The sequence below is a fragment of the Pelodiscus sinensis genome, chromosome 9 (assembly GCF_049634645.1).
Source record: "Pelodiscus sinensis isolate JC-2024 chromosome 9, ASM4963464v1, whole genome shotgun sequence".
Taxonomy (NCBI): Eukaryota; Metazoa; Chordata; order Testudines; family Trionychidae; genus Pelodiscus; species Pelodiscus sinensis.
The window spans coordinates 37,835,867-37,857,209 of NC_134719.1; the positions used below are offsets into that span (position 1 = coordinate 37,835,867).

The 21,343-nt window shown below is 46.0% G+C and overlaps 1 protein-coding gene across 6 annotated transcripts in view; it reads right to left on the reverse strand.

The window, feature by feature from the left end:
• Positions 1 to 1,303, reverse strand: part of DPYD (dihydropyrimidine dehydrogenase) — a 680,031-nt gene extending 678,728 nt beyond the window's left edge. Inside the window, exon 1 of one of the 6 annotated variants that reach the window (XM_075936591.1) lies at positions 776 to 1,079. In XM_075936591.1, coding sequence (XP_075792706.1) covers positions 776 to 814 — 39 coding nt within the window. In that variant the 5' untranslated portion in view covers positions 815 to 1,079. Of the gene's footprint in view, positions 1 to 775 lie in introns of all 6 variants that reach the window. The other 5 variants (XM_075936588.1, XM_075936587.1, XM_075936590.1 and 2 more) reach the window with 5 other exon arrangements.
• Between the last annotated feature and the right edge of the window lie 20,040 nt (positions 1,304 to 21,343).

Consider the following 21,343-nt stretch of genomic DNA (forward strand, 5'->3'; position numbering starts at 1 on the left):
TGGTTTGTCCTTTTATTTGAAGTTGAAGAACAAAAGCTAAAAAGAGAAAATTGGAAGGGGGCTAGGATGAGAAGTGGAGAAAAGAAAGGAAGGGAAGAGACAGGATCTGTGAAAATGCCTTCCTGAATTTCCAACTACTTTTTCCAAACATCTTGCTTCCTTCACCAGGAGCCACAGCTTAGATGCCCAGCCCTGCCACCCCTCAGGTATGGAAAGAGAGTAGGTGATCCAATGTCCCGATTTTATAGGGACAGTCCTGATATTTGGGGCTTTGTTTTATACCAGCACCTAATAACCCCCCACCCCCTCCTGAATTTCTCACTTGCTGTCTGGGTAAGGTCGCCTGAGGACAGCCCTCCCTTTGGGCAGGGGGAGGAGGTGTCGCTGCACCACCCAATGGCCAGGAAGCCTTGGGCAGCCCGTTTCCACCAGCCTTGGCACCCCCTACACTCCGCTTCTGCCAAGGTCACTCATGCGAACGCTGCCCAGCTTGGGAGCTCTAGGCTGGGACCCAGAGCTGCCGCCGCCTCACCGACCCGCGTTCCTACCGGGGCGAGGGGAAGCAGAGGAAAGGGAGGGACCTCGAGTTACTAGACAGGTGCGGCTCAGGCTCCGGGACGCCTAGAGGCGGGAGGTGGGGCTGAGTCCCGCCGTCCCCGGGCGAGCGGGGCGCGGGGATACAGGCCTTGGCGCCACCCTTCAGTGCAGCACGCACCGCCCGCTCCCCGCCTCAGGTGAGACGAGGGGCTCGGCCCCGCCCCGCCCCCGCGAGTACCTCAATGTCCACCGGGTCCCGGCTGAGCGCGCGAGCCATGCTGTCACCCGGCCGCGGGGCTCCCGCCTGGCCAGCGCGGGGGAGGAACAGCGCCGAGCCCAGCACCGCCCCGAGGGCGGGCGCCCCTCCCTCTCCCAGCTGCGGGCTCCGGCGTGCGGTCCGGGCTGCGGGCCAAGAAGCAAAGGGGGAGGGGCAGCAGCCGCGCTTCTAGGCAGAGTAGTGGAAAGAAAGTCGCTCGCGCGCTGTCCGCGCCTGCAGCCGCCTGCGCTTGTCTCCAATGAGCCAAGTTCCCTCGCGGGGAATTCTCCGCGCCTCCAGCCCCCGCGCCGGGGGGGGAGGGGGGGAGTGTGTAACCCTCGGGCCTCGTGCTGAAGAATGGCCGTTGTCCCTGCCAAACGGCAAGGGAAACGGGCAGGTAGCGGCGGTGTCTAGAAATGAGGTGGACGAGGGAACGGCGTGCGCCGGCCTTAGGCGCCCTCTCTCCGCTCTGCTCTCGCACCCGCAAGGCTACACCCCGCCGCAGTCAGACACTGAAGTAGTGACCAGCCCTTCACAAGTTCCCTAAGGGCTGGTCCTGGCACCAGCTTTTAAGCAGCATTTCCCTGGGGTGGGGGGAGGGGGAAGTGAAAGTAACAAATTTCTTACAGGTGCTGTTGTATCGCAATTTCCACCGCCCCCTTGGGGGAGGAGGTTGCATTGGACAGTATTTACACATGTAGGATGGAGTGGGGGCGCTCAGTGTTGTCTGTGTTGCTTGGCCATGGTATGTGTGTGTGTGTGGGAGGGGTGGGGCAGGACGATGGCCTGCACACCTTCTGGGCTGCAGGGAAGCCATGGCTGTTGGACAGGCCGCACCACACCTTGCTGAGACCACATGAGCATCCCCTGACCCTACGACAGGCGCTGACTGCTGAGAAGGAGGGCATGCCTTCTCAGGGAAAGTGTGAGCATGTATGAATGATGACTTTTCCCTCTTGTCCTCCACAGCCAGACCAGCTGTCCAGGAGGTGAGCGCCACACCTGTCGCACCACCCAGATGGCTGCAGAGAACTGCACTGGTGCACATATTTGTACCTGATGCACCAGGACATCTCGGTCCTGCAAGGGATGCAGGACACATTTGCACAGAGGATGCAGGCAGAGGCAGAGTGGCACAGTCGCTTGCTGGATGAGTTTGGCCAGCAGCGTACCTTCCCTGGTCCTGTGCCTGTTTCTGCTCCTCCTGCTCAGCCTGCCCTCCCCCGTCCCTCTGTCTCCACCTCCCCCCTGCCATACCAGACCCAGGTGAGGCCCTACATCCTGCCCAGTTCCCTACTGCCCCAGCCTGCATGTACGGCCATCTCCGAGCAGGCCCCTTCCGGCAATGGTGGCTGGGGCTCTTCATCCAGGCAGCACCCTCAGCCTCCCTTCCATCTTCCAGGTTTACGTCCCCCTTCCCACCTGTGAGTTAGTAAGAGAAGCACTTTACTTTGTTAACCAAAAGATTATTTTTCTTTACAAAACAATTGTATAGGTTTTGGAACAATCAACAGTACAATAAACTGTAAGCACTTTGTCAAGCACACCTGTCTCCGTTTTCTGTAAATGTGTACAACGTGGGGCAGGGATGGGTTTTTGGGGGGAAGGTACAGGGGGCACAGGGAAAACCCAAATTTGGAAGGCCCTGGGGAAACTCATTGGGCTCCTTGGGAGAATCTCTCCCTCTGGGCTTCCTGAATTTGCAATCCTGGCTGGTGGGCTTGGCGGATGGCAGCTGTCCGGGGCTGCTCAAACTGCCACTTCTCCACATCAGTCCGTGTCCCCCACCCTAGGAGGAATGCCTCCCCTTTCCTCTCCACTAGGTTGCGTAGCACACAACAGGCAGCAACCACTTCAGGGATGTTGTGTTCCCCCATATCCAGCCAAGTGAGCAGGCATCAAAATCTGCCCTTCAGACGGCCAAAGGCACATTCTACCTGGAAGTGAGCCTGATTCAGGTGGGAGTTAAACATTTCCCTGCTCACATCCAGGTGTCCAGTGAACAGTTTCATGAGCCAGGGCATAAGAGGGTACGTTGTGTCTGCCCCCCCACCCATGGACTGTCCCCAGAATTTTGGCAGTGGCATAAGGGGATGGTGCACCTCCAAGTTTCTACTATGAGTCACCTATTCCCCCATCTAACAGAGAAAGAGACAGCTTAGACTTTGGGAGTATTCAGAATTGACAAAATGTTGAAGCCAATTAACTCCACAGGATGTTACCATTTGGGGAGGGAGGTTTCCCATTACTTTTGAAGTGTTGCTCAAAATTAGATATGAGTGAGTGAGGAGTCAGCCAAACTTCTGGTGACCCAGCTGTGGTTTCCTGAAACACAGCAGTAATAATTCTGTAAACACACACAGGATCGTGGGCGTTTTGTACAAATAGAATACAGGCAGTCCCCGACTTACGTGGATCCGACTTACGTCGGATCCCTAGATACGAACGGGGTGAGGCAACTCCCGCACATGCGCAGCAGCATTCCCGGGGCTCGCTCACCTGGGTCCTAGGATCCTCTTCCTCCTCGGGCCGGCTCCGACTGGGGTCCCGCAGAGCTGCCGGGCAGAGGAAAAGTGCCCCCCCACGCCCGCTGCCCCCCCCCGCGGCCTCGCATCCTGCACGCCTCCCCCCTCCCCCCCTGCCAGCAACAGGCTGCCCCCTCCCCTGAGCAACAGGCTGCCGAACAGCAGACAAAAGCAGCCTCTCCGCCCCTCCTCCCCCTATACATGCTGGGCTCCCTGGGCAAACAAAGACTCCACCAAAACAAACAAAGTGCTGGCCTCATTGTGTTAGCAAAAAAAGGACCCTCCTCCTAGAACCCTGGGTGGTGTGTAGAAATAAAGCTATTAGCTCAAAGCATGGTGCAGAGCTGTTTGGTATTTGATGAGTTACTCCTTTAGTCCTGAGTTTGTCACAGGGACAGAAATAGATGTGAAATCTTCTGAACAGGGGAACAGACAGCAAAACAAACATTAGAGGGGAGTTAACCTTTCCCTATGCTATCCAAAACTAAAAAAAATGTTTGGCTAGAGTTTCCCCTACAATATGTACCAGTTCCGACTTACATACAAATTCAACTTAAGAACAGACCTACAGTCCCTATCTTGTACGTAACCCGGGGACTGCCTGTATAGCCAACCTATTTTTAATCACTCTAATCCAGATAGTTTCATGTGTCATGTTTAATGCAGTGGTCTGGAGCCCAGGAAGTTGTGTCACAGTTGCCACAAGCAGCTAATGCACTTCCAAAGCAAAGTCCAGGAGACAAATTCAACTATGGTAAGTATTGGAGGTCCAAAGAAAAAGAAACCTCCAGTTACTAGAAAAAAATAGTAAACATTGTTCCCTATAGGTCTTAGAGACCTTGCAATGATGTTTTGTAAACCATGAAAAAATTCCTGTAATCAAGCAGGTCAGCGATCTTTGTGCTTATAATTTGTAATTAATAACTAATCTTCAGTAACAAAAGCTAACAGAAAAAAAGTCAAAGTCTCTTTGGCCAGTAGCCAACATGTTGTCAAAGAGAAAGTGCTTTTGGGGCACTTATTTTTTAAACAAACAAAGCAAATGGCTTTTAATCTAAATTCAACTGATTGAAGTTAGAATTGGTGACCCATAAAACACTTACATATATCTTTAAAAAATTAAGAATATTAGTAAATAGAAGGTTCATCATACTTTTAGACAAGGCTAAGCCGGATACAAATGTACGAAAATAGTTTCATAAATAACTTCTTCACTAGCTAACCTTAAGATATGGGAAAAGAATCAAAGATAAAATCCTTAGATACAATTAAACTTGTATTGTTCTATTGCCTGCATGGGCCAAATTGCATCCACAAAACTTACTGGGTTCAGATTTTCAGTTGTTAATTAATTTATTCTTGATTAGTTAAACCAGTTGTTGAACAGCATTATCCCAAAATGAAGAACCAAGCTTGGTGTTTTTAGAATTGTATCTAATGTAGCTGTAATAAAGGAAGCCATCATCATATAGTCTGTTTTTCACTGGAATAATATTTTTAATTAATTACTAACAGCTCTGAGGCTACATCTACACTACACCCTTCTGTCGTCAGAGGGATGTAAATTAGACACATCGAAAGTGCAAATGAAGCTGGGATTTAAATATTCCGTGCTTCATTTGCATAATGGCAGCCACCGCTTTTTTTCGAAATGGGGCTTTTTGAAAAAAATGACAGACTAAATGGGGCATTTTTGACAGAAATGCCCCATTTTGAAAGATCCTGTACTCCTCTAAACTCAGTCTAAACTGCTGGGGGCTTTTTTTGAAATCCTGGCTTCATTTGCACTTTCGATGTGTCTGATTTACATCCCTCTGCTAACAGAAGGGTGTAGTTTAGACACACCCTAACAAAACATAGCAGCCTCTGCTACACAGAGCTTAAATTCTGGTTATTACTATAGGTCCTGATTCAAAGTAAAATGTTCAACTTATTTCTTGTAGTTTTTTTAATGTTTCCTAAATAAGCCATATGTTAATATTTTTCAATCCATGTTAATATAGCATTGTGATGGGGACTCTGCTTCACACTGGTGGAGAAAGGATTAAAAGAAGCCTGGGGTGGGGAAGGGGGGCTGCGTGGGATCCTAACCAATGAAAAGAGGGCTTGAAGAGCCAGTCAATGGGAAGAAGAGCAAGTGGGGGTCATATATATACACATCTGCTCATCAGTACAGTGGGTAGTCTCTCCTTGGAGGATAAAGGAGGAGAACTGATTGCTTCAAGCAGTGCTGGGCAGCGCAGAGCAGTGGAGAAAGAGGGGGCTCTGGCCTGATGACTGCCAGATTGGGGCCGTGATTACTATGGCAGAAGTGGTTTGGGAGATATGGAGAAGTGGCCCAGGGAAACAGGTGGTGGGGAGTTGAAGCAGATGTAGTGTGTGGCTACTGCCTAGCGCAGCAATGTGCAACCAAGACTAGAGAGTGGGCTGAACGAGTGTGCTTCCTTAGTTTCAGTGGTTCATAGACGTGGCCCACTGGGAGTGTGGCCAGTGCACTCTCTCTGCCCCTTTCCCTCATGCCTATCCTGACTGGAGCCCCGCACTTCGTATTCCTCCATCTCCCTTCCAGCACTTTCTGAGTGCTATGGGTCTGTTTATTTGCACTCTATCCCCGCTCTTCCCTCTCCCTCCCAGAGCTTGAACATCCCCAAACAGCCGATTTGCCGCAGGAGGTACACAGGTGGTGAGTCCCACCCCACAACATGGCTGTAATAAGAGAAAACACCTCTACTTCCTAATTGGACTGTATGTTATTTTTATAGGTTTATCAGGGACAATTAATTATTTTAACCCTTAGGGTTCCAGGAACTACTCAAAAACAGCAATGTTTAATCCAGTGGTTTTGCTTTCTTGTTTTATAATATGTTTGATTTTACATGTTGATGCAGTTTTGGTATTGTCCCATCCTTGGTTATGTTTTATGTCACGACTAGATTTGGAGAGCTTGTTACAACAATGTATACACTTAAAGATATATAAGTAATATAAAAACAATGTTACCGCACTATTGTAATATCATAATTAAGCTATGACCACCATTTGTATACTTTTATAATGTGAAAGCGAGTAGCCCTATGGCATTCATGTGAGCCAGCCTGTTAAATCTATTCAATTTCTTTGATTAAGGGAAGGCGAAAATGATTTAATCCCTCATTTTTATAATTCAATACTGCAATACTAATGTAGGATTAACCAGATTACACATTTTATAATGCAACACTTATAAATTGTTAAGCATGATATGCAGATGTAAAAAAAAAATCTGGTTCCAGCTAATGAAACATGGTGTTGTAGGTAATCATCAAGATTATCATCCCTCCAAAGGCTGCAGAGGTATGCGTATGGGCTGCACAGTAGATGATGGGGGAGGGAGGAGAATTAAATTGTAATATATTTTTGTTTTGGCATGCAATGCCTTTAATTTGTGCCATTCTGGTATGTGGTACCCTGGTACACCATTCAGATGGCCCTCAAGTATGTAAAAACACTTAGCAAACCTCTGTCCTAGTGAAACACTTTGTAAATGCACAATTCACTCTTCAAGCTAAGATATATGCCAAACAAAGGTCTAGAGGGCACGATGTAAACAGACTCTCATACATTTGAGCCAACCTGTCACGTCCTTTCAATTTTTTTGATTAAAGGAGAGCAAAAATGACTTAATCCCTCATTTAAATACCTGTACCATATTTTTTCCATAGTGGGCATGGGCATTTCCTTTAAATGTTATCAGAAGCTTAACCAAAACAGAAGTTACAGATGTTTTCTAGCCAAGGACTTTGCTTAAGTAAACCTTATTGACTATATATTTCAAAATAGTTAAATTATTTTAAATGAAAGTTCTTCTTTCATCCATTACCATCCACCATTTTTGGGGTGTAATAAAAATAATCAAAAGTGGGTAAATTCCCATTGTATCTATTCTGCCAGGAAAGAGACATGTTTTTCCAGGTTTCTAACAACAGCTCTAAGGAGACAAGCCAAAACTGGCTCATAGCACAGTGTAACTAATAGCATTTTTTTTCTCCTCTGCAACAGCTTTAACATTCTGATAGTTCGATGAGGCATTGGCCATTCAACTAAATACAGACTCTCAACTTCAGTACAAGTAGAAACTCTTTTAACCAGGACTCTCTGGTTCAGCAACCAGACCATGGATATTCTAGGATAAGAGAGTTCCAGTGGAGGGCTAGAGCCAGGGAGCCCTGCCATCTGGCAGGACAGTGGGGCTTCCCAGCAGGACTGTGGGAGCCTCATACATGGCCGCAGGAGCCTGGCATAAAGGCTGCAGGGCTGCCCAGAGCAGCAGTAGCAGGAACCAAGCATGACAGTAGGATCCCAGTGCACAGAGGTGGCAGGACTGCTCAGTAGAGCTGCAGGGGCTGACAGGGCAGTGGGGCCAGTGAGAGTGTGGAGCCAGCTGGGAGGGCAGCAGTCGGGGCTGGCGGCAGGGGGGCCAGAAATGACCTCCTCTGGTCCTACAAAATCCCTCATCTGGGACAGGTCAGGTCCTTAGGGTGCCGGACCAAGGAGGTCCAACCTGTATTTCACTTTCATGTGGAGGAAACAAATTTATTTTTAATAGAACACCAAACAGAATGAACTGACATTGTTTTAATAGTGTACTAGAGCCAACAGCAGTGGTGTGCTGTTAGAACAGGGTTTTGTGCACAGGAATTGTTCCCAGAACATTATATTTTTCAGATGGCAGATACTGAATTTGGGGAAGGCTAATCAACTTGATGCTGTCCCATATTTTTCGTATCACTTAGACTAATGGTGTTAGTTTATGTATTTGGTAAGATATGGTTAAATAAGTTTCCTCAAATCAGTAGCATAATCAAGGAAACCAACCTATAATATACCTTAGAAGTTACAGAATATAATAAGCAAAAGTGACCTTTGGCTATGAGCTAATCAACATAACCATGTCATCTTTGGTACATTAGGAGAATATTTTTTTCTGAATCAACAACTCTAAGATGGGAAGTGGCTACATTTATACCCAGAGCAATAGTATAGCATTTTCACTTCATGCACATTGCTGTTTAACTTGGCGTATTGGATTAATTTAATTCTTATAAATACTCCACGATGGCTTTTTCTTAGTGCTCCTTGTGGATAGGATTACTGCTTGTCAGCAATGAATACAGTATAGTATGAATCACTTGTTCTGCATATGGTAAACCTTTTAACACCATCACTAATACCCTTTAATTTTTAAAATAAAAAAAGAGTCTCATCAAAAATTATTACTTGCTAAACTGCATTGTTAAAAGTTTTCAAGAACATAGAACCTTGAAAATATCTTTTAAAATGCCTATTAAATACTACCACGAGGAGAAACTAGAGATATGGCAGTTATCACCACACCCTAATGAAGACTTTTTAATTAAAGTTGAATTGTGGAAAAAAATCTTTGTCATATTCACAGCTTCTTTGCTCACATTTGATCCACATAAGGATATTTTCAACCAATTGGAAACTGCCCACTTAGGTCATTTTAATATACTCCTTTTAGATGTTTCCTTCAGTGTACTGTTTCTGGTAACTGATCACCAGAAGACTCAAAAATGGAAAATTCCCCCAGTACATCAATACATTTGCAGGTATAATAGATGTGAGGTCACAATTATGTATCCAGAAGAAAGACTATCCATAGAATTAGTTGTCATGCCGTATCAGGCTAAGTAAGAGGCTGTGATTGAAAGCATGATCTAGAGTGGAGACTGCCAATATTGTGTAGTGACCAACCATCATAGGTCCTTTATCGTAATTTGAGTGCAAGGTTGCAAACTCAATTGTTATACCCCAAAAGCACATTGATTTAGCATGTGGCAATTCCCCTGCTACCTGCATTATGTGGAAACCAGGAGCTTAAAGGGTAAGGCCCTAAATTTGTGATAAAGTTTATTAACAATTACCTATGAAGCAGAGAGGAAAAGGAGAAACATGTAGGTTATAGGCATAAATTAAGACAGCAAAGAAATGTGCCTACGGAACTGAGGCCTGTAAGACAAGAGATGAGCAAAGTTAGGCAAAAGGCCCAAAAATCATCATATAGTCACCTAACAAGGAGTAACTCTGGATTAGAGAATACTATAAGGCCAATAAGTAAGCACAACATTTTAGTTTATAGCAGCTTGGAATATTTTAATTTGGGAACAACCACAGATGTCTGACCATAAGAATGATATACAGGCAGTCCCCGGGTTACGTACAAGATAGGGACTGTAGGTTTGTTCTTAAGTTGAATCTGTATGTAAGTCGGAACTGGCGTCAGCCGCTGCTGAAACTGATCAGTTTAAACCGCGGCTGAATCTGGACGCCAGTTCTGACTTACATACAGATTCAACTTAAGAAACCCAGGTGTCCCTAAGTCAGCTGCTGCTGAAACTGATCAGTGGCTGATTCCAGGAAGCCTGGGGCAGAGCAACTCTGCCTCGAGCTTCCTGTAGTCAGCCGCTGGTCAGTTTCAGCAGCGGCTGACTTGGGGACGCCTGGGGCAGAGCAGCTGGGGTGCTGCTGGGTTGCTCCAGTAGCACGGCTCCTCGGCGCTACTGGAGCAACCCAGCAGCACCCCAGCTGCTCTGCCCCAGGCGTCCTGATTCAGCCGCTGCTGAAACTGACCAGCAGCGGCTGAATCAGGACACCTGGGGCAGAGCAGCTGAGAGGTACTGCCGGGTTGGTCCGGAGCGGCGCTGCAGGACCAACCCGGCAGCCCCCAGCTGCTCTACCCCAGGGGTAGGCAAGAAAAGCCTGGTCTACTGGGGGGGGGAACTAGCTGCACCCCCCCCAGCAGACCAGAGAGACGGGGGGTGGCGGGACCGCCCAAGTCCTCCACGGCTTTGCTCCGTCTCCCTGGTCTGCTGACCTGGGAGACGCGGAGCAAAGCCACAGAGCACGCGGGCAGCGGGACAGTCCAGGCACGCCGCGGCTGTCCCACTGCTGGCGTGCTCCGAGGCTTTGCTCCCCATCTCCCTGATCTGCTGGTCAGACCAGAGAGATGGGGAGCAAAGCTGCGGAGCACACCCGCAGCGGGATAGCCCAAGCGCGCCTGGGCTGTCCCGCTGCGGGCGTGCTCCGCGGCTTTGCTCCCCGTCTCCCTGGTCTGCAGGAAGACGGGGAGCAAAGCCTTGGAGCACGCCCGCAGTGGGACAGCCCAGGTGCTCCAGTTACGAACGGGGCTTTTCTCACCCTGGAGGACGGGAGCGGCGGGACGCCCAGATGCGCTGAGGTCCGCCGCCCCTGTCCTCCGGGGCGAGAAAAGCTTCTCCCCGTCTCCCTGGTCTGCAGGGAGACGGGGAGCAAAGCCTTGGAGCACGCCCGCAGGGGGACAGCTCAAGCGCGCCCGGGCTGTCCTGCTGCGGGCGTGCTCCAAGGCTTTGCTCCCCGTCTCCCTGCAGACCAGGGAGACGGGGAGCAGCTTTTCTCGCCCCGGAGGACGGGGGCGGCAGACAGCAGCGCATCTGGGCGTCCCGCCGCTCCCATCCTCCGGGGTGAGAAAAGCCCCGTTCGTAACTGCGGATCCGACATAAGTCAGATCTGTGTAACTCGGGGACTGCCTGTAGTAACAGACCATATTCTAATATACTTGACGTAAAAAGGCATAGTAATCTATGGGAGGAGGGCACCCCAGAATTGGTTTTTCCCAAGTGAGAGTGTTAGGAACACTGAAATGTACGGTTCCTACTAAGTGGTAATTCTAAAACTAGGTTTGATCTTGCAACAAGAACCTATCAAACCACATAGTGTTAACTAGAAATTTTTAGGTAATCAATATAATTAGTAAACACAGAAGCTATAGTTCAGGTAACATGTATTTCTTGGTATCTTTATTCCCTGTTTCAGCCATATCACATGGCAATACTTACTGATTACAGTCATCCAAACCAAATACAGGAAAGCAGGTGCTGTGTTGGCACAAAAGTCAAAAGTTATTTCTGAATGTTGGTGATAACTATTTCATTAATACTGATCTATCTTACTGAGTTGTCTCTTGTTCCACCTTCTGCTATGTTTCTCAGTTTTGTGTTTATTCCTGATCTACAAGAGTTTGGACATCATCAGTAGTTTGGCTGTGGACATATATCATCCCTGCAACTAATTTTCCTAGGAAATTAGTCAGGGATGGTACTAGGCCCTGCCATGAGGGCAGGGGACTGGACTAGATGACCTATCAAGGTCCCTTCCAGCTCTATGAGATGGTATATCTCCATATATTATTATTAAATTGTCTCATCCCTATAAAGTTATGGATTGAGTAGCTAGTCTGTGCACAAGTTTTATAACTGTTTGTAAGATTCATGCAATTCTAAAGGAGCGGGTAGCAACCTCTATATTTAAATTGCCTAACTTAAAAAAAGTATTAATACCTCTATTAGAAGTCTTGGGACAAGAGATATGTCTTTCACCTTTCCCATTAAGTTCTATTCAGACTTAGTTGAGTTATGAGCTTTTTGAAAATAACTATTCCCATCCTGTTTATGCTGATCAGGTAATATTTGGCAGCATATCAAATTCATAATTGTGTATGAACATTCTGAAGAGCCTGGCTCAAACTGCCTGTGCAGCAGCACCAGACTACTGGGAATGCCTGGGAGCTTTTCAAACAGCTGTAGTTGAGGGGGAGGCAGGGTTGCACCAGGCTTCCCCCAATCCAGCAAGTAGGCCCTATCAACCCATCTTGAACTCTTATGATAATAAGCATTTCCTGTTGCCAAGCTAACATAGTTAATTCCAATGGTACAAGTCAGTGCCAAAATTTCAGGGCTCAAATCCTGCTGATCATGCAGGGTGGTTGTTACACAAAGGAAAAAGACTGAGGAAATTTCAACCTGAATTCTGGTTTTGTACATAGAGTCAAGTACTCAAAACGTTAAGAGATGTTAGATTTAAGTATGCCAGTACGATCTTAATTCATCTCCCTTGTGCTTATACATATATTATGCTGCTGATGACTTTTCTTCATAGATCCCCTGCTTGCTTCATTGCTCATGACAGACACACAAAAAGCAGGATTAAGGTTTTATGGACAGGCTTAAATTTGGCATTTTTTAATGTTAGACAGTAGAGTTATGCACTGGAATAATATTTTAATGTAAGTGTTGTTTTAGTAAGGTTAACACTTAACAATAAGTTGGACAAATTCAGTTGTCAGTCCCAGATTCTGGACACATTCCAAGTTGGTACTATTTACATTCTTATGAGTGCCTCTTTTCTCCCTCAAATTTACTTGTTCCTCCTACTCCTTATCTCTAAGTTTCGCCCATTGAGTGCCACATAAATGAGTCCAAGGAAGTGTAAGGATACTGAGAGGGCAAAAGAGGAAAATAGTAGGAGAAGAAGCTAGTGAAGGATATATGAATGTGTATTCTACCCTACTCTTTAATTTACACATTCTTCTGGTTCCTGAGCATTTCTGCATGTATCTGGACAAGGCTACTGCACAGCAAGCGGGAATGCAAAGCTATGCTGTAACTCTTGATGACTGCCTTGAAAGACCATACTCACTGCTATAGATGGAATTTATATTGATTTGCACATGCCAACACTGAAGTTCATTATTGGACAAATACTACAAATAGTATTGTTGTTGAAAGATATCATTTTTTCTGAAAGGTCCATTAGAATGGTATTGGTTCTGAAAACTCTTTGGATCTAATCATGTGTAAATGGGATTTCTTGCTCACTTAATAGCATTCACCATAGGATCTAAACTGCCACTGCTGGATAAGTCTCCTCTAGAGTGAACTGCAGACTAAAGCGCCACACTGTCTGCCACCAACAACTTTGTTTCCTGTGCTAGAAGCCTTCCCATGTTGTATCAACAGGGAGAGATGAAGGTCTCAATACTGAAGCAACATTAACATTGTTTAAATTTACATTTTATAGCAGACACTTACCTCTATTATTATTGAACTTGAAGAACTATTTCTATATACTTGTATATTCACATCGTGCCTGTAGAATTGCAGCTTCTATTTGTATTTAGTTGCATGTCTTATTTTATGACATTCAAAATAATTAAAGAAATTTAGAAAAGTTTCCTAATATGTGATAAGCACAAGAAGATTACCTCCTCCTTATCTCTATCTTTATTTATAACCCTCCAGGTCAAACTGCAGGATCAAATGCAGTTTTATAACTTCCTCATTTTATAGCTTATTTAATTAATATTAGTTAATATCTGGGACAAGTTTTTTAGTTGAGAGTTGGAGTAAGGCTACCATAGATAAAAACACAAATATCCAACAGGAGACAGAGGGAACCTTCTCCCCATTGCTAAGGACTTTGGTAATTTTCTTCTAGGATTTTAAACAGAAAGTATGTGTAGCACCTGGTTTATCAAGGCCACAGAAAACTAAGTTGGGGCAGTCTCTTTCCCTCTTCACAGAAGGGCAGACTTCAGTTTTAAACTAAACTAAAATAATTCTAAGAGCATACTTATTAGAAACATTAATACACACTTTGGTTCTCATGCTACTTTAAAGAACACATTCTAGTTTAGGAGTGGACAATAATTTTCACATATGTAAGGGGACTGTTACCCCTTACTAAAACTCTGTGGGAGTTTTTTGGTTTACCAGCTTCAGAAGGGGAAGGGTTCATGAGACTGACAGACCCCAGAGACAATGGAAAGCAGTCAACACTCCAGCTCAGCCTGACTGACAGGTTGTAAGTGGGGATTGTTCTGGCTCTCTCTCTGAGCAAACAGGGAGCTGAAAGAGCAGAGCGAGGTGTGTGCAGGAGAGGTCCTGCAACGACAGAGATCTGAAAGAGGAGTACAAGAAGAAGTCCTGCAGCGACAGAACCAGACACAGACAGGCCAAGCAGTGCAGACCCTGTGTTGAGCAGCAGACTGGCAGTGCACAGAAAGCCAAAAGGAACAGAGAAGCAACACAAGAAGCTGGAACTGGCCAAGCAGCACAGCCTGCAGCTGGATGTGGTGAGCTACTGGGACCTGCAAAGTGTGGGGAAAGGCTCTGGACTGGGAGAGGGGTCTGGCCACTTAGAGACTGAGGCTGTGTGGTCACTGCCAGTGCAAGCGTGTCCAGCCTGCAGCCCCTTGCAGCACTTCCAGGGCTTCTAAGGAAGAGACTGTGAACTGTCCTTACACTCTGCAGACTGCTGTGTTGATGTCCCTGTGCTGCAGAGCAGGGCTGTGTGTTCTCATTTAACCATTCTCATTGTTTCTTATTCTATTCTCTTTAATCAGTTGTTGTTTAATAAATTGTATTTGCTTTGAACCTTATGAAGTGATCACTGGGCCAAGAAGGCCTGCAGTGTAAAGAGAGCACCTCGGAGTGGGGACACCCTAACTCCTGCCCCTAGTGACTACAAGGTCAGGGATTAAGCCCCAGGAAACCTGGGCCCAGCCTTGTTGGGGTTTCAAGGGCTCTGCTACTCAGGAGAGTGGAGGGGGAGCCCTCAGGATCAGGGAGCCGTGGGGTAAAGGAAGTGGGAGCGGGGACTCAGATCCTTTCGCTGGTTCATTTCACTGGGGTGTATAGAAGCCAGGAAAGTTCCCCACAAGAGCGGGACCATTCCCCCGCTTACACATAGGGCCACTTAATGAACTGTGGTATGCAGTCATAGGCTAGCTCCACCCCGCCCCCACAAGGTGTGAGGCCTAGTGTGGAAGGGGCGGTGCTGGGGACTAGCCCAGCCCCTTCACCCCAAGTTGCCTGGGGCTGGTGGTTTTGAATTAAAAACACAGCAGAGGGCTCATTGCCCAGCTGCTACATGACCTGGAGTCCTTTAAATAGCCACAACAACCCTGGTTGCCTCCCAGTCAACATGGTAGCAGCAGGGCCAGGAGCCATGAGCCCTTTAAATTGCGGCTATTTAAAGGGCTCACACAGTTTCCTACCTCACCAGTACCATGTTGCCTAGCAGCTGCCTGGGATTGCTGTGGATATTTAAAGGGCTCTGGCCCCTGCTGAGATAATGCTGCAACCAGGAGTCACGAGCCATTTAAATAGGATCCTGCTGCCATAGCCACTGCCTGGAAATTCAGTGGCTTAGACAGCAGGAAAATGGCCATATGCAAACCATGGGCTGTATCAAAGTGTTAGGAAGGCTGAACCCAGCCCCTGGGCCACAATCTTGCCCAGCCCTGTTGTAGTTTGTTTATTCCTTAAGTGCTTAGAAATGATGTACATTTGTGTTTAAATAAAAATTTGTAAATAAACAGAACTCTTAAGTGCCTGATACTAGTGTCATATAATTAGTAAGATGCTTTATGTATTATCAAAAAAACCTTGAATAACTGGTCAGAGTAAGACCCCATTAAGTATTCAATATTGTAATTGGGGAGCTTATCTGGTGGTCTTTAAAGCAGGGGAGGGGAAATTTTTTTGGGTCAGGGGCCAAATCAGTGAGGAGCCACACACATGTGAGAAGCAAATAAAAAAAAGAAAACCAAACACTGAGGCTATGTCTAGACTGGCATGATTTTCCGCAAATGCTTTTAACGGAAACGTTTTTCCGTTAAAAGCATTTGCGGAAAAGAGCATCTAGATTGGCACGGATGCTTTTCCGCAAAAGCACTTTTTGAAGAAAAGCGTCCGTGCCAATCTTGACACAGTTTTGCGCAAGAAAGCGTCGATCACCATTTTTGCGATCAGGGCTTTTTTGCGCAAAACAATACCTCATTGTCTACACTGGCCCATTTGCGCAAGAGGGCTTTTGCCTGAACAGGAGCAGCATAGTATTTCCACAAGAACACTGACAATCTTACATGAAATCGTCAGTGTTCTTGTGGAAATTCAAGCGGCCAGTGTAGACAGCTGGCAAGTTTTTCCGCAAAAGCAGCTGCTTTTGCGGAAAACCTTGCCAGTCTTGATGCAGCCTCACTGATGTGGCCCCCCACTAAGGAAAAAGACACTCCCCACATTCTTCTCACACACCATAATGTAGGGAGGCCCAGGCTAGTAGATTTTGTATGCTCCAGTCCCACAGTGGGATGACGAGGGATACTGGAGTGCCAATGTAGGGCTTCCACAATGCTGGGGGGATAGCCCCAAGCTTTGGGGACCAGATCAAGGCAAGCCAAGACCACATCTGGCCCCTGGGTGTTAGGTACTCCACCCCTACTTTAAAGAGAACAAGAACGATCTCTCTCCTGAACTTGAGCCAGTACTCAAGTACCATCTAAGATAAGGACAAAAGTAAAATAAAAATGTTTATGTAACTAAGGATATGTGGATTTAAAATAGAATTTCAACTCCTATTAAATGCCAATAAAATGAAGAAATCTTTCAAATAATGGGCTAAGTAAAAAGTTGAAAATTGTAAAAGATGTTGAAGCTGTTCCACTCACAAGACAAATACCACTTTGTTTCATATGCAAAGTGATTACATATTCATGTGCTGATGTGAGCAGAACTACTCCATAAAAATGTTAAACCAATGAAAGTGTGGCAGCAACAAATATTTGAATCCTCACCTTCCTCCTGTAAAGCTATGACAGAAGAGTATAAATCTCTGAATTAGCAAACAGCACACTCTATTCAACCTGTTTACTTCCAGCTGCATTCCTGTTTCACTTTTAACTCAGACTATTCATCTCATCTCTTTCAAGCAAGCAAACAGTAACAAGACAAAAGCCACAAAAAAGCATTAAGCAGCAGCCACAAATTCTTATGCTGCCATCAATATTTGGAATGGGCTCACCAGTCGTGGTAGCCCATCCATTAAACACAGATGAAGTTATGCCCTGCTTTTGCAGTTTGTTCTTTTTCCAAAGGTTTTCAGAATACATGGCACAGATATAACTTCAGAAGTGTCTTGCTTAGCACAATAATCTCACTGTTTTCTCCATTACCAAACTTAAGTCTGTACTAAATCCATCTTTGCATTTTTCTTTCTGTTCCTCTCACTCCATCAATGATGTGCACACTTCAGTACAATTTAAATTCATATGACCATCAGTGGCAGGGGTGCGATTTCAGATTTTGTTTGAAGGGGGCAACTTTAACCATGATTCCAGGAGCTACTTAGGTACTTGAAAATCCTAGTTTTCTGGTAGATAATTTAGAAGTTAGCTGTCCAGAACCCTGTATCTCATTCATAGTTATATAATACACACACACATGCACATACACACACACACTCAAACATGTTCTGACATCTTGTGGCAAGTCACTGTTAGGTTTAAAATTTTATATTGTCACTATGTTAATCTGGAGAGAGAGAGAGACCCCTCAGAACTCCTTGGTTCTTTATCTATTCTGGGAGAGGTTTGAGGTCTGGCAGATTACAGCAGGGGCATTTACATTGGGTTTCTATGTAAGAACATTACAATAGCCATATTGAGGCCATGTCTAGATTGCAGGCTTCTTTTGGAAGATGCTTCTCCAGAAGAGATCTTTCAGAAAAACTTTTTCCAAAAGAGAGTGTCCAGACTGCCAAAGCACATAGAAAAAGTGATCTGCTTTTTCAAAAGGTAGCGTCCACACAGAATGGATGCCATCTCTCATTTAAGCTGTGATTACTATGGACATAGTGTCCACCAGGGCACCTGTGCTTTTTCCTCTTTCCTCTTCTTTCAGAAAAACTCCCTCTTCCCCATCCACATACGCCTTCTTTCCGAAAGAGCTCTTTCGGAAAAAGGCTTCTTCCTCATAGAAAGAAGATTACCAATGTCGGAAAAACCCCTCTGTTCTTTCAATTTTCTCTCGAAAGAACGCAATTTCAGTGTGGACGTAATTCAAGGGTTTTTTTTGGAAAAATGGCTGCTGTTCTAAAAAACTCTGTAGTGTACACATACCCTGAGTCAGACCAATGATCCTTCTAGCCCAGTATCTTATCTTCTGACAGTGGCCAATGCCAAGCGCTTCGGAGGGAATGAACACAACAGACAATGAATAATTCATCCCATCACCCATTCCCAACTTCTGGCAAACAGAGGAGAGGGACATGCAGAAAATAGTGTAGGATATCTGCCCATGCTGGCTAACAGCTATTGAGGGACCTATTCTCCATGGGTATGTCTACACTACAGCATTATTTCAAAATATCTAATTTTGAAAAAGTTATAAGATATTTCTAAATAACACATCTACACACAAAATAGCACGTACACACTGAGTGGATGTTGAATCATATTTAAGGCCGGACTGAACCAGGTCCGGCTGGGCATCAGGTCAGGAGTTACTTTGTGTGGCTGCTGCCTGAGGTTATCTGAGGCCAGTGCTTAAAGGGACCCCCTGCCCCCGGACAGCCGGTTCTCAGCTTTCCCTGCTTACTTGCCTACCTCGATGAGGGACAGCAAAGCATTTTGTCTCTGTGTGCTCTGGTTGCCCTCACTCAGGACACCACAGCACTTTGTAACATGGAGCCAGAGCTGCCCCTGGGCACTCTGGTGCTTCTTGTGGACGCGTTGCTGTGAGCCTGGCTTCACTTTCTGCAGGCTGCCATCTGGGAGGTCCATTGGGGGGCTGTCAGTATCCAGGAGGCCCTATGGGAGAGCTTCCACCCTGAGGAGCACTAAGAGCCTCCCTGGTCTGCCCACTGGGGGCTTGTGCCTCATTCCTCCCTCACGTCCTTCCACTTACCTGTCCCTAACCCCCTTTCCTGATGTCAAATAAAATACATGTATTTTCATGAACACAAACTCTCTTTATTTAACAAAACTGTGGGGGAGGGATGAAACTCTGGTGAGACTGGGAAAAGGAGGCAGGAGAGGGGAGAAGAGAGGGTGGGAAAGGGGAGGCGGAAACCTGGGAGGAGGGAGCAGGAAGGGGAAAGCAAGAGGAAGAAAGGGGAGAGGAAGCTCAGGGCTCAGGATTGGGGGTCTCGCTGGACCAACTTGATTTTCATGCAGACCTGCCCCTGGGTTCTCCTGTGGCCTTTGGTGGCCAGGCTGGCAGCTATCTTGCCATAGATGGCTGCATTCCTCTGTCTAGTGTGGAGATCATGGACATTGGGGGCATCCCCCAAACCTGAATAAGGTCCATGATCTCCACCGTGGACCAGGAAGGCACTCACTTTCTCCGGGCCCTGGCAGGCTCTTGGGAGCTGGCAGACTGCTCTTGGGGAGCGGTGGAGGGCTAGCTGCCAGTGGCTTGCTGGCTCATGTTTTGGGGCCACCGGGTCAGGGTCAGTGACTGCTGGCTCTGGGCTTGCAGGCTTGGAGCTGGCACAGGCACTGTGGCCAGAGTCTACCCCTTTAAGGGCTCCGAGGAGGGTGGGAGGGAGATGAGTGTTCTTGGTTGAGGCCGGAGTGGTCACCAGGGCACCCTGGGAAGGGCTGGAGGCCCCCTATTTCGAAATAAGTGTCTACACAGCACTTATTTCAAAATAGCAATTTTGAAATTGGCATTATTCCTTGTGGAATGAGGTTTACCAATTTTGAAATAAGCCCTCTGCTATTTTGATTCAATTTCAAAATAGCAGGTGGCTTGTGTAGACGCTAGGAAAGTTATTTCGAAATAACAGCTGTGTAGTCATACCCCATGATGTTTCTAGTTCTTTTTTGAACACCATTATATCCTGCCTTCATAACACTCTCTAGCAAAGAGTTTTCCCCCTTAATCATCTCTTTTTCAAACTGAAACGTCCCAGTCTTTTTACTCTTTCCTCATATGAAGTGTGTTCAGTATTCCTAATAATTTCTGTTACCCATTCTGTAACTTTTCCAGTTTCCATATATATTTTTGGGATGTGACCAAACTTCACACAGTATTCAATATGTGAGCGTACTATATAAAAGCAATATGATATTTTCCCTTTTCTAATGAATTTCAATATTCTGCTAGCTTTTTTGATTGCCACTACACACGGAGCAGACGTTTTAAGGCAGCTATCTACATAGACTCTAAGATCACTTTATTGATAGATGCAGCTAATTTAGACCCCATAATTTTGTATATATGTTTGGAATATTTTTGTCATGTTCATTACTTTGCATTTATCGACACTGAATTTCATACGGCATTGTGTTGCCTAGTCACCCAATTTTGTGAAATCCCTTTGTAAATCTTTGTAGTCTGTCTGGGACTTAACTATCTTGAATACATTTTATATCATCTGAAAATTTTGCCAACTCAGTTTATCCTTTCCCAGATAATTTATGAATTTGTTGAACAGCACTGGTCCCCGCACATACTCCTGGGGGACACCACTGTTTATTTCCCTCCATTCTCACTAGTTAGTCCCACACTTTGTTTTCTCTCTTTTGACCAGAGTACATGACTGTTTTTGGGATCATCTAAGGATTCTTATAAAGAATGAGTAGTCCTGGGGCACATTAGGGTGCATCTACACAGCACCTTAAACTCAAAATAAGATACGCAATTTGTACTACACTATTTGCGTATCTTATTTCGATTCTATTTCGAAATTGTTTATTTTGAAATTTGGTGCGTTTACATACCGCCTTATTTTGAAATAACACACTATTTCAAGATAGCCCTTAACCCTTGTGGAATGTGGGTTACAGGGATGCTTAAATAGCATGCCTGTTATTTTAAAAAATATTTCAAAATAATGGGCGACTTGTTAAGACACGGGGTAGCTATTTCAGGATACCTCCAGTATCCTGCAACAGCCGTGCAGCATAGACATACCCTGCGTAAGGTAGCAAGATGGAGCAAGAACTCATATACCATTGCATTAGACCCATACATCTGGTCCAGCAGGAGTAAGCAGGCACACACAGGCTATGCAGAGCCAGCCCAAGATACGGGCTGGACTGAATGGACTACCACCCAGGGCGCCCCATTGTAGGGAGCACCACATGGGGCTGCCGGACCAGGTGGGGGTGGGGCCACGTATGCGCCAGGTGCCCAGGGTCGCCGTGTGCCTGGGGGCACCGTGTACCCGGGGGCGGAGCTATGCATACGCCACACTCCCAGGGGCAGCGCCACGCTCCTGGGGCCTGAGGCACATGAATGGCTTGGGCTGGCCCTGAGGCTATGTCTATACTGAAGAGGTTTTACACAAAAATAACCATTTTTGCACAAAAACTCATGGAGCGTTCACACTACAAGCATGTTTTCATGCAAGAGAAAATACAGTA